The sequence below is a fragment of the Botryllus schlosseri genome, chromosome 11, assembly GCF_051294905.1.
Source record: "Botryllus schlosseri isolate E-star chromosome 11, Bs_hap1, whole genome shotgun sequence".
In the NCBI taxonomy this organism is placed as follows: domain Eukaryota; kingdom Metazoa; phylum Chordata; class Ascidiacea; order Stolidobranchia; family Styelidae; genus Botryllus; species Botryllus schlosseri.
The window spans coordinates 10,801,219-10,814,663 of record NC_137246.1 but is presented as its reverse complement, the minus strand read 5'-3'; the positions used below and the strand labels follow the sequence as shown (position 1 = coordinate 10,814,663).

Here is a 13,445-nt window from a genome sequence, read left to right as displayed (position 1 = left end):
TATCATATTGTTATCTGAGTACTGGTATATTTAGTTTAGGGTTACCATATTTCAGCAACCCAAATTTCGGACACTCTATAGCGCTCACTAGTGGATTTCAAAATAAGTTATGACGTCACACAGGCAAAGCTTTGCTCACAGACCAGAGGTGGTCACGATCCGGTTCAGGAGTATGTGACTGTGTGTAGTCTAACCGGGACCGATAGCACATGATTTCAGCCCCCTCCCGCCCAAATAACCAATGATTTTGACCCACACTATAGGGTAATCGATGCAACTTCTCGGAGCAGGGTTCTTGCTATATGAATCTGATTGCTATGCGCGTCTGGTCGTTAAATCATCTGAATGAATTACGTCAATAATATTGATCGTTTCATATATTACTATGTAGATACTACCCTCCTACCACATGATCAGAGTTAGCGGCAGAGCTGGTGGAGGATGATGAGTTCGAAAATACAGGGAGCGTAATTGCACATCGTTAAGTCATGTTCCTGTTCATGTCCTACCGATAAGATTGTTTATCAGCCTTATGCCGATGCGCACCACGGAGATTTATAAACACCCCACATCCAGTGGTTTCCAACCTTTTATGGTCGCGACTCCATCTCCAATTTGGAAATGTTCCGTGGCCCAGATCAAAATTTGACGAGCTGATTACTAAAAGAAGTCAGTACCTTTGCCCAGACTTACTCACGGGCTATTTTGGAATGTGGTTACGTTCAAGATATTCACAAACCCCAGAATAAAGGCAAAGCCCCCCCCCGTTTGGAACCACTTTTTGAATAAAACATTTAAACGGCCTTAACAATTTCTAGGAATATACTGCGAAGATAAATGTCATGCATCAGTATAAATATTTCCAAAAAATATTGTTTCTATGCTGATTTACGAAAAAATTATGAGCCTCCGTCAAGTCTTCAAAATTCCGGACATTTGGCATATTTTTGTAATTTCTCCCGGACGCTAGTTTGAAGAGTGAAATTCCGGACATGTCCGGGAAATTCCGGACGTATGGCAACCCAAATTTAGTTCTTACAACAAAACTCTGAGAGAGAGAGACAGTTGGATACCTCCAGCAAGTTAGTCGGAGGCGTTGGTTATCAACACATTCGAATTTCGAATACACCCTGAGTTATACTGCCGACAAGATAGCGTAATGGTGAAGCGTCCGGCTTCTTGATCGGTAGGTCGTGGGTTCGATCCCCGGCCGGGTCAGACCAAAGACCTGATTAGTAACACTGGTATCCACGACTTCCCTGCTTGGCGCTCATGCATCACTGGGATAGCATGGAGGGGTGGTGCATAACTTAGAAAGCCGTAAAGGCTATATCTGCACTTTCTTGTCCAGCGGCATATGCACATCATGCACCCATGGTATGCATATGCACAGATCGTGTGTGTGTGTGTATCGTGAGTCGGTGTATATGCTGCAAAAAACATCAAGGACAAAAATATACTACGTCCTTTCCTTTCCTTTCCTATATTATTTGGCGGTTACTCTTTCGACGAAACATGGGTCTGCGTCATTATCCTAGATAAACGCGATTGTCCCAGGATTAATCAATCGAAAGCTACTTCGAATCCGGTCAGGTCACTGAAAATACACGAAAATCATCCTCATAATTAGGGAAGGGATGGCATTGTTACGAACTTTCGCAGCGCGATGATATAATGTATATACTATTAAGTATTGACGCCGGGCACCAATTGTTTCATAGCAATGCGTCGGGAGGAAAATAACACATTTTTTGTGTGATTCGCAGTGTTACGGTAACCGAGCAAAATGCATAGTGAACTGTTGGAAATTCAATATCAAAGGCTTCTATGACTGTAATTGAAGACAGGTTCCAGTTTCACAGCTATCTTATATAAATTTGAAGGAAGTATAAGATCTGGGCAGAGGCGGTCAGTAACGAAGTACTTCTACTGTTTCGAAGTACTCAAGTAGTTTTCCTCTACTTTTGGTTCTTACTCAAGTAGATCTTTTTTTCGCTACTTCTACTTCTACACCGAAATATTTTGTGAACTACTTACTTACTTTTCGCTATTTTCAGTTTGTCAAGTAGAAGTAGTTTGATACTCCGATAAGAAAGATAGCCTGAGGAATTTCGGGACTGTTTTCACGTAGTACCAACATTTAATTTTCATAAAAGTTATGTAATACCCAGAAATTTCGTTGCGCTTTGCGCACAGTAGATATCGAATGACAAATATGTTTTGACGAAAGTATCGCTGAATATCATTTAGATACCGGGTTGCGTGGTTCCGTTCACGTCGCATTGTCGCCTATATAAAATATTTCATCTCAGTAAGTATGGCCCCCGTAACGTTTGGAACTACCGTTTCGCAATCTAGCAATTACCTTTTATACCTAGCAGCCCATGACGTGTCCTAACCTGGAAAAGTGGCCTTCGACTTTTTTTTAACGTTAGACCTGTTTTAGCAGATCGTTGAAACTTTCTGGACAAAAAAAGGAAATATATTTTCCGCTTTTTAGAAGTGGTATTTGTATTTTTCTTCCAATTACTAGTATCATACGTTGAGTTCTAATTATAGTTTCAGTTCTTTTGTCTGGAGAACATACATTTTGAAGTAAAAAAGAAAGTGTAGTAATGCCTTATATTTTCCGAAAATGAAGCTATACACTATATGGCATTTTTTACTATCTGCCATATTTTTAATTAACGTGTACTAATTGCCCAAAGTGTTGAAGTCCAATCCGACACAACTTTTCTCCGTATTGCTCCTCGACTGTGCTAGGGGCCTTATAATATGGGGTCGGGCACCATGACATGATATTCTCTTAAACGGGGTGTTCGAGTAAACAAAGGAGTAGTATCGCATTTCCATATCAATACTATCATTTACATCCTATGATGTGGACGACTGCTAATTCTGTCAAAAATCGATAACTCCTGGGATGCATCAATATGAATCGAACTCTCTATTCCTTCCGTATAGCGCCATTTGCTGCTCTTGACGGTCCATGCTAACGAATTACTTTCGCTTTCACAGCTACTTACTTACTTGAGTAGATTTAAAGTCAGTCAATTCTACTTCAGGCAGTTTTAGGTTGCTTATGTAAGAAGTACTTCTACTCGTACTTGAGCAGATATTTTCGTCGCTACTTCTACTTGAGTATCTTTTTCGACTACTTTGACCACCTCTGGATCTGGGTTTATTTGGCCTCCAAATCTGGGGTTTTCCGAAATATCCCAGTGACGTCCCTGGTAGAGTTATCTAATAGCAATATATCTCGATTCTACAGTGCTCACCTCGAACAACCCTCTTATATCATTTACATCGAATGAATATAGTAATTACGCTTATATTAATCGTCAACATTTGAAGCGGGCTTAAATTGCATCGCATGGATGTGAAGGTGGCTGTAGTGTAATGCAACATATCGATTTGTAGTAACTTTCCGAGCTTCGTATTCGATCCTCTATTTAGGTTAATGATTAGAGACGGACGCTATACGGTTAGCCTATACTTACGTAGCTTGAAAGTTCTACGTATGCGCGACCGATATAAATCCTTTTTGCGTGCATCTTTTCAGAACGAATGGCGACTCAATCTGTGTTTCAAACAGTTACAAATGGAATTACTTTTAATCCTGCCTAGTACTTCGAAAAAGTAACTTCACATGATTCATGACTTCTCTTTTATTGAGTCAAGTCACCTTCCAAATTCGAGCGACATGACTTGACTCGAGTCTCCTTTGAAAATTGATTGACTTGAGTCAAAATGGGTAATGACTCGAGATTACTTGTGAGTCGAAGGTGGTGACTACACTACACTGTCCTCTAGTGTCACTACGCATACCACAGTATCCAAAAGTCAAGGTGTATTACTAAATGAAAACATAACAAGCTTCTCAAAAGTATTTTGGCAGCGAACATGCGTTTAGTCCAGTAATACACGGTGTTAGCCGGGACCCAGTGTAAGCAACAGACCGTGAACAACGAAATAATAACAAAAAATAGTGAATGGAATACGGTGTATAGGCTACACGCGACAAAGGCTGAAAATTTCGAATCATAAACTTCATTCTGACACGTTCTGGGGCTCCACCTCCAATCACAGTACACCGGAAGTCGCAATAATGATCACTGCCATGGTCAGAATGACGACAAACAACATCATGCCTATCCATGAGATCGTTCGAGACCTATTCGAATATATCTTCTGTGATTCTTCTGACTTAGCGTGCTTTGCCTGGAATCATAGTAATAAAATGTATACTCCCAAACCGTTGATGCGTCTGGCTGAAGGATATGGTGCATAATATTATGACAGCGCAATATCGAGTACTTGGATGATTCGAGTCTGCATTGAGTGTTACGCTTCGAGTCGAATCAATAATTCGAGTAGCAGTCGTTATGAAGTCGTGAAAGTATGATCGATGTAGAACAGGGGTCCCCACTCCCCAACCTTTTAATGGCCTCGACCCCGAATTTCGATTTGAAAATAGTCCACGACCCACTTCTCAATTTGGCGTGGTGATTATTACAAAACGGTAAGCAACTTCGCACAAACCTACTCCTACGGCCCATGTTGGAAGCTGTGGACTGAGCGCGGTAATAGCGATCATGTAATTACGAACTCGTCAACCTCTGTTCATCAAGACCATAGCAACGTATGTATTAGTGCGGAGCGGATCGACAAATTCTCTGGTCCGATCCGTCTCCGGCCGTATCAGGAAAAGTACTGATCCGGCTCCGGCGAAAAATGAAAAAGTCCGGCCGGATATCCAATCCAGGTCCGGTCCATGGTCCACCCAACACGGTACGGTGTTTCCGCGAATCTATGAATATGGCTCGTATAATTTCGCACTGGCTTGGCGGTTGCTTGCGTGGGGTTGGTAGTTATTTAGCTACTTAAGTCATGCTTAACAATACGGATTCCAGCCGTATCAAAAAGTACTGATCCGATCCGATCCGGCTCCGGCCAATATTGAAAAAAATCCGGCAGGATATCCAATCCGGCTCCGGTCCATGCTCAGCACTAGCATATATAGTAGTGCTACGTGATATTCTGCGAAACGTGAAATGCAGAGCCGAGCGCGTGTGTATGTATTGCGAACAGTGAACACACAGCACTAAGGATCACTTGTAATTTTCCTGCAAGGAGAAATTCCTCTCCAATTGATTGCTATTTACCGGACACAGTTTTTCTTGAACATTTCAGACCGTGACCCAAATATTAGTTTTTGGGACATCTTCCAACCCAAGCCCCACAAGTCAAAAAGAATGTATTTTCCATATTAATAGTATGTTACGTTTTTACGGGCATGTTTGATAGAGAACGTGCAGACAACACTTGTACGTTGTGTTTTCCAGAGAAACGATGTTGGAAAATTCTTATCATGAATTCAAACCAATTTGTATAATACAGAGGTCGGCACATTTTCATGATCAAGCCATATTGTAGAAACGACTTTTCTATACTTTTCTCCCATATTGGCCGGTACCAGCACCAGTACCCAAGACAGTGACCTCGGAAGTGTAGAAACTATCAACACGGAATCGCGCGAAGCGCGAAAGATTTTTTTGTTCCAAAAAAGTCAATAAATATTACATTATACATATTAAAACATCGATCTGGTACCATCACGACCCATAATTATACGTATGGGTCGCGACCTTTACTTTGAGAGCCCCCGCGTTATAGTATGTTTTGACAAGTCGTGTTTTTAGGAAATCAGTTTAGTTCAACTGTCCTTCATTGGTATTTCGTTTTTCTCATCGACAACTCTTAATTGTTCAGTTTGATTTGATTGATTGGTTAATTTGATTGTTGCGCCGTCTGTGGTCTACATATATTTTCTTCGTTACTGTTTTTCACTCTCTCTACAACTATCGGACGAGCAGCCACTATTGCGAACCTATCGCTTCACGAATTTACTAAATCAGAACAAGCTATTCCGTATTGTTACATTGGACCGCTTGTTTATGTTTGAGAATAGAAGACCGACACGCAACGCCTGCCCGTAGGTCGCATTATCAGATTTAGTAGCCAGGATTCGACGCCTGGTAAATCGGCACTCATTGGACTCGGAGTACCGCGTGGAAACAATATAGGTGGCGCTTCAAAATAACGCTACAACTGATCTGATACCGGTTTTGGGGTTCGCATTGCTTAAAGGTCGCTTTTGAAAAATGAAGTGAAATTTTCAGCTCATTTTTAAGAAGCCGCCGATAGCATCCGGTTATATGGCATTCTTGTAATACAGTCATTGGCACTCAATTTTCGTCTACGCGATTCCTGGAGAATAGACATACGCGATTCCTGGAGAATAGACAATGTTTCCTATATGCTTTGATACGGCCAGCCAATGTTTCAAGGCTTCCACGGTGGCACAATAGTATCGAAAATACAATTCTCGTTAACAAATAAACTAATGGAACATGGCGAGTGCGAGATAACGTGGTGGCACGTTCCACTGCTACAACACCGATAGGTTACGGCCCTTGCGGGTTCGAGTCCGGCCGAGGTCGACTCCATAGTTCCTACATAAGTGTTGAAGGATGAACAATATCGGCCTGGTGTAAAATGACCAATGCTGTCGAGACACAATGAAAAACAAACAACACCAATAATGGAGGACCCGAACTAGACGGTAGTGTAATTTTGCAATATACCAGGCTCGCAGGGTTCAGTGAAGACTCCGAAAAAACAGATTAGAATCTTACCTTCACCGCAAAATAAATGCTGACTATTCCAAATACCACAGGAACAATTCCCAGTGGCAGCCAACAGCAGAATGTCGTGAAGACTGCCAAGCGAAAATCCGTTTCCATGACCGGGTCACAAAGCGTGCAAAAATCCTCGGGTCGCGGAGGTAGCTCTATCACTTTCTGAAATTGAAAGGTATTTTGACAATACAACGTCAACTCAAACCGAATTTTGGTGTTGTACTTTCTAGTAATATATTGTGAGAGCAAAACCAGCCCAGAAACGTCCGCCAATAAACTGACAATGTAACCGCTAACAATGTGATGGAAGGCAACGAACGATTAAAGAAAGCCACAGACGGTAAATATCCGTTTTAAAAGGTGTATTTAGCACAGTACGATATCTGTAGCAGTTCGCAGTCAGTCAATCAATCAGTGGCAGGACCTTGCCAGAATATCCAGTAAAAGCGTTGGTTTTGTTGCAACTACTTTGCTGAGAGCTTTCATTTTCTACTCACCCTCAAAGTAGTAATGACATGCCTTGGAAGTATGTACTTCTACTTGAATAGCAACGCTGACCACCTCTGGTACTGAAGTAATAAGTTGTTTTTGAACTGCCGTACTTCGTCAAGTTGTGTCATCCTTAGATTAGTTACACTTCTACGTCAATGTAGCAGTATCTGTATGTCCTATATAGGTATTTTTAGACATCCAGTATAAAAAAACAGCTTACCAGGCCGCCGATCATCTTCTCCTTAATCATCTTCCGATCCTCACCGATGTCATCTTGCTTCTTCGTGTATATTTTAGGATTATGGTCTCCAGAACCTCCACTCATGGCGGATTTCAAGTCAACCTACAATCTAACAGACAACTACAAAATGATATCCGTGACATTATAATCATCCATGCGAACTACAACTGCAGTGACTTAACTATAACTATGACTACAGCGAGTAAATGAACGGGTTAAGACTGTATGAAACCTAACGCGGTGGGACTCGGACCGCACATGAGCTGAGTAATGACAAGCCCGCCATCATACATAGCCTACCTCACGTACGTTATGTGTCATCACTGAGTTAGCGGACTAAAAAAAAGCAATTAAGCAAGGCTGGGAAGCGTGAAAGTGGTAAGACTCGAAGCACTGAATTGGTTCACTGAAGGTCCAGATTACAAAACAGAAGTCTAGAAGTACACTCGCCTGTATAATAAAGACCGTCACTCAATGACGCGTGAGTATGCCATGTCAGTATCACTTTACGCGTAGAATGCCCTCTATATTGCCGGTAAGCTTCAACATAAAGTTAATCTGTGTAATCGAGAACTTCATCCTTCTGTAGGCCTACCGACAGCTTCAAATTCAATCAAGTCTCGATAGGTCTTTGGCTCCGGCGGCTCATTAATCCTTAACAATGAATGAGATTGTTGCTAAATCGAGGCATTGTTCACAATAAAAGCCCACTATTCTGACTATTGTATTATTTGCTATTGCTGGTGCTGGTATTTCAGGATAACTAGCTGGTAGCTGGGCACATGTAATAGTTCGAAGTCTTGCAACACTGATGTCGCTTAATTCAAGAATATATGCAGCAATCATCTGGACCTACTTCCTACCACCGCGGCCTACTAAAGTCCAATGAAATCGTAGGCTTTTATCTCAGAAGGCTCCATTCCCAATGCCAACTAAACAAGACTATAGAGCAGTGGTTCTCAACCTTTTTCACCTCGCGGACCGGTAAAATTTAAAAAAATATTTCGCGGACCGGTGGACTTTCAGAAATTGAAATCAACCCAAAATGTAGAGTATGAAGCCGTTTTTTGCAAGTATATGGTGCTAGAGAGTGACATTTTAGGGTTTGATCGTAATTAATTATGTTCATGATGGTATCCATGAGATTTTTCGGTAGCGAATCTGCTGCGTCAAGGTAAAATTGCCTTGCCCAGATAAACGTGCTACCGCGGAGAATTATTTACAGTCTTTCGCCCCCTATGCCATGGATTTAACCGACCATGTCAACTCGAATAATATTATTCTCTTCGACAATATCGTGAGAAGAAGTGTTTGGGAGTCGAACCAAGCACTGTCGTGCTACCTTGCTGAATGCTGATTGCTCACTACCACCAGACGTAGGCTACTCTGGCTACTACGGATACAATGCGCCGCGCGAAAACACCTGGCAACAGCTATACCTGGTCAATGGCCATACACAAAACCAGTGCCGAAAAGGCACTTCGTCAGTCAACCCCCCGAAAAACGATAGTCTTGGGCCCCACAGCTAGATGGATGCTCTTACCACTGCTTGAGAGCACATCCGTTCTACTACGTGCCGGCAGAGAGTCTACGTAGCCTAATCGCTAGAAGCGTGGAAATTTTCTATAATTCATGACCGAATCCGTCAATAATATTGGTAATTGCGTACATATTGCTATATTTTATTTTATCCTATCAGAATCAGATTCTCCGGTAGAGCTGAGTGAGGTGTCGTCTTGGAAAATTTATGGCATGTAATCAAATTAAACATATTCAGGCTGCACTGTTGCATTACTTTGTTGCATGTCATTAATTCATGACCTACTGTCTGTTACATAGTGAATAGATATTGAAATCACCCAAGCGTACTAAGCTAAAAGAAGCACACGATTCCAAATTGCTATTTCTTCACTGGAAAATAACTTTCTCTGTGGGATGGCGTTTTTCATGTGGGGTACAGATTGCCAGTACAGGGAAATTCGGCTCCAGTCATTTAGGTACCTATGGACAATTTGACATATTTATATCGCGGTTTTTGGTCTACAAAGGGCAGTCATTTTCTGCCAAGGTTTTGTCGCTGCCAAATGTTTGGCACACTTTTCGCAGTCCTGTATTAGCCAAAACTTCATCATGCATTGGTGCGTCGTGGCGCGGCAATGGCTGACGCCGAAAATGCCTGATCACTCGATATCCAATTTATTTAGTGACACCAAATCGGACAAAGTGTGAAATTTTGTTTTTAAAAGTTGGATAAAGCTTCAACTAAAATAATCTTTAGTTTATGTTCATTCACGAAACAACTTTGTGCTCCTGCAAGCTCGGCCCCTATCAATTAGGGGTTGTAGTGTGGCAGTTACTATAGTTACTATACTGCACAAAATGAATGAATGGAAAACGAATCATCGTGCAAACTGCGCATTTTAGCAAGTCAGCTTGTACTGCTGGTCGCTCACATGTCGTCAAATGACACGGCTTGAACTTCAAGTCAAATGTTTCCAGACCTAATGCTACCTCACGAAGTTCTCAATCAGTTTAAATTTTGATGCTTTATTGATTTTATCAATGGACAAGCCTTCAACATATTGCACCTTGAAATTAAGGTATAAAATTGTAAAATGCCTGGCGGACCGGCAGGAAAGTCGTCGCGGACCGGCACCGGTCCGCGGACCGGCGGTTGAGAACCACTGCTATAGAGCACATTAGGAATTGTATCCCACAATGTGCAGACCAGCTATCAGACACCTCTTCTTTTGTACCAATAAATGTACTGTACACTTACAGAGTAATATGATAAATTGATTATATTCATCCAAAACTTTGTCGGCTAACCTTAAATGTGTGTCGTCCCGGCTTCATACAGAGATTGTAAGGAAAATAGGGTCTGTTGGCGGACATGCAACGGCTTATAGATACAAATCATACGTAATGAAAAAAATAATGGTAGTTTAATGCAGCTGCAATTTACGTTTGAACCATTGGCGAAGATATCACGATGTTAGTATAAGTAGAGACTGTAGTAGATGTAGACTACAGTCTTATCTGTATAATGTTAGGATACTAATGCGAATCACAAAATGCCCCGGTGCGTTTTATATGAACTGCAATTTGTGCAAGTGAATACCTAATGATTTTATTGCGTACGATCGCCGACCTAGTGGATCTACCGATCCTATTTTCTGCGCCTCAAACCTCAAGCTCGCTCTGATGATAGCAAACAATTTTTTCATCGAGTATCATATGGCTGAAATTTGATAGCGTCGTTGCTTTATATTCGGTAGAACATCTATTACCTGAGCTTATATACCATACCATAGCACACTGTTACTGGAAGTACGCCTACACACAAACTACAGAGATACAGGGATTCTTTCTTCTTAAATCAGTGGAGTCGATAGGTAAATGGCAATCGTCCGGTAATGCTGGTCACAGACTAACTTGACTCCGTTCTGTGTTGCCGCTGAATAGCTTGACCGATGTAGCGTTTGCTTTCGTGCCGTGACATCTGTATTCAATTGTTGATAAAGTTAGATCAAATGGGTGGAGATGGACTACCGACAATTTGAGGTCACCTGGCAATTAGTCCAGAGTGACATATAGTTAGTTTTCTTCACTGAACTCTGAACAGAAAAATGACAATAAGTAGCCTATGCTAGATATGGATCTCGTGGGGTATGACCATATAATAATTCCGAAACAAAATACCTCCCAACTGTGATCGATGGCCTACTAAAAAGGCCATTTGTGATCTCATCCTTCATTTGTTCTGCAAGTGTCTATACCTTCTGCTCGACTCACTATTATTTCTGTTTTCAACACAACAGCGCAGATGCGCATTGTTCGTTATAGTCGATGGGTATAACGGAATATATTCCCATGACGTTCGACAAACTAATGACTAGGGCTGGGCAAAATCGAGTACCTGAGTGATTCGAATCTGAATCACGTAATTTGCTTCGAGTCGAGTCGAGTAATCGAGTATCACTCATTATGACGTCACAACTAAATGTACTATGTTGAAGTCCAAATATGTACCTTTTATGCCACCACAAAGAACGTAATGCCTGTTATCTGTCGCATTAAAGATACTTTGGTATTTTCTCGACCATATCGATTTCATTGCACTGTTGTGGGATGATCATGACTTCGGAAATGTGTTATTTCCAGTAACGTTCGTAGCTTTGTACTGTGTCTGGAATGCTGAGACACGACCTATCAAGGTTTCAAGGCTTCCTCAGTGGAAAATAGTATCACAACTATAATTCTCGTCAGCAAATTAACTTTCATTCGCGAGGACCGTATAATTTCAGTACTCGAAAAAATCGTATTTTACTACTCGACTCGAATCATTAAAATTACTACTCGATTCAGATTCGAGTACTCGAATCATTGTGCCCAGCCCTACTAATGACTCTATTTTGCAGTGGCGGCTCGTGACAATATCGGGTGGTGGGGCAAGGGCTGCAAGCGACTTTTTATCAAGATGACGTCACAATCGCGTTTTCCAACGTAAACAAGTAACTTAATGATGGTACGGTAACATGAATTTCCCGGCAACAGTGATTTTAACGTATGTGCCACGAGAGTCGAGAGGTCCGCCGGTGAGCTGTGACTTGAAGTATGGGAACAGCGCAAACGGCGTACGGAAAAAAGATTCAACACGGTTCATGTTCGCACTAGGCCTGACTAATTATCTGCAGAAATGGAAATGACTATAACTCGAGAGATAGCGTAAGCCTAATTGGAAAGGTCAACGAGTTCGGACAGATACGCAATTGTTATCTCATAGATTGGGCCTGTCATATTGAATCCAAAACATCATTCTGAAGAACTAAGAATAGCAGCCTCGGAAATTCGGTCTCGGTACAGCATAGAAGATTTTGGCCTTGAAACTGGAGACTGTAACATGACACATACGGCTTTATTACTGTCTATAGGTCTGCTGCGAAATCGCCTTTGGAATATATATATTACCAAATAAATACGTGGATGAAAGCCTTAAACTTAGTACACTGTTACATGACATCATCGAGAAGTGTCCTCATGGCCCTTTCGGTATGGCACACTGTCAAAATTAATGCGAACAGACCAACACCGAATTTTGCGTAAAATTTACTGAGGAATAGGCTGATCAAGTGATCAGCTGTTAGCCGCCATCGAAAACTAAATAGCTATCGCGCTTGAGGGGGTTGTAAGCAAATGGCTTGACGGCCACAATTTCACGGTGAAATTGACATTGGAGGATATAATATCAAAGTAAATATTTGAATGGAATCTGAGAATGATATCATCATCTCAGTTAACGTTACCGCAGATACAACGGCTTTTGCGTGATATCCGCAATGCGTTGAAGGCTAAAGTGTCAGATCGGAGCGCATCTCTACCATGCTCGACCTTGATAACGAAATTACTGCCCTAATCATTGAGTGTCAACCTTGAGACTTGGCATAGCGTTCGATATAAAAATCAAGACATACTGTTCAAAAGCTTATGACGGATCTAGGTAAGGAGCATCGTTAAAATCAATAGAGACCAATACCGGCTTTGCGTATAATCTGTTAGCGATAAATGAGAGTCAGCTCTCACTCGAATTAGGAAACGAAATTACCACTAACACAGTTCAGTGACAAACTTTACACTTGGTACAGCGTTCGATACTAACGTTAAGACTTACCGTGCCAAATGTCATAACCGATCTCAGTATTGAACATCGTCAAAATCAATGGATTGGATACCAATACCAGCTTTTGAGTAAAATCTGTTTGCGATACATGAAGGATCAGCACACACTCAACTTCGGAAACGGAATTACTACCCTAAACTTTAAGTAAAAACCCCGAAACTTGAGGCAGTGTTAAATACCACCATCACGACATGACATACCAAGTTTCAAGAGTTTTCATGGTGTGAAACACCATCAAAATCGACCTATACCACCAAAGGTCGACTAAACGCATATAACGGTAACCGAGTTCAGCTATAGATACGATTGTTACATCACACCTTAAGGGCAC

At 41.5% G+C, this 13,445-nt stretch overlaps 1 protein-coding gene across 1 annotated transcript; it reads right to left on the bottom strand.

The window, feature by feature from the left end:
* Positions 1–3,835: 3,835 nt before the first annotated feature.
* On the bottom strand, positions 3,836–7,579 carry LOC145450804 (uncharacterized). Its single transcript, XM_080329309.1, has 3 exons — positions 7,414–7,579; positions 6,699–6,863; positions 3,836–4,221 (listed from the first exon to the last, which is right to left on the bottom strand). The coding sequence occupies exons 1-3, from the start codon at positions 7,516–7,518 to the stop codon at positions 4,084–4,086; spliced, it is 408 nt and encodes a 135-aa protein (XP_080185435.1). The 5' UTR covers positions 7,519–7,579; the 3' UTR covers positions 3,836–4,083.
* Between the last annotated feature and the right edge of the window lie 5,866 nt (positions 7,580–13,445).

What these genes read in the sequence shown, in the direction of transcription:
- LOC145450804 (XM_080329309.1), bottom strand. Translation starts at nt 7,518, where the DNA reads ATGAGTGGAGGTTCTGGAGACCATAATCCTAAAATATACACGAAGAAG. An exon ending in AGAAGATGATCGGCGGCCTG is followed by an intron (nt 6,864 to 7,413) that starts GTAAGCTGTTTT and finishes TTTCAATTTCAG; the next exon opens with AAAGTGATAGAGCTACCTCC. An exon ending in GCATTTATTTTGCGGTGAAG is followed by an intron (nt 4,222 to 6,698) that starts GTAAGATTCTAA and finishes CTATGATTCCAG; the next exon opens with GCAAAGCACGCTAAGTCAGA.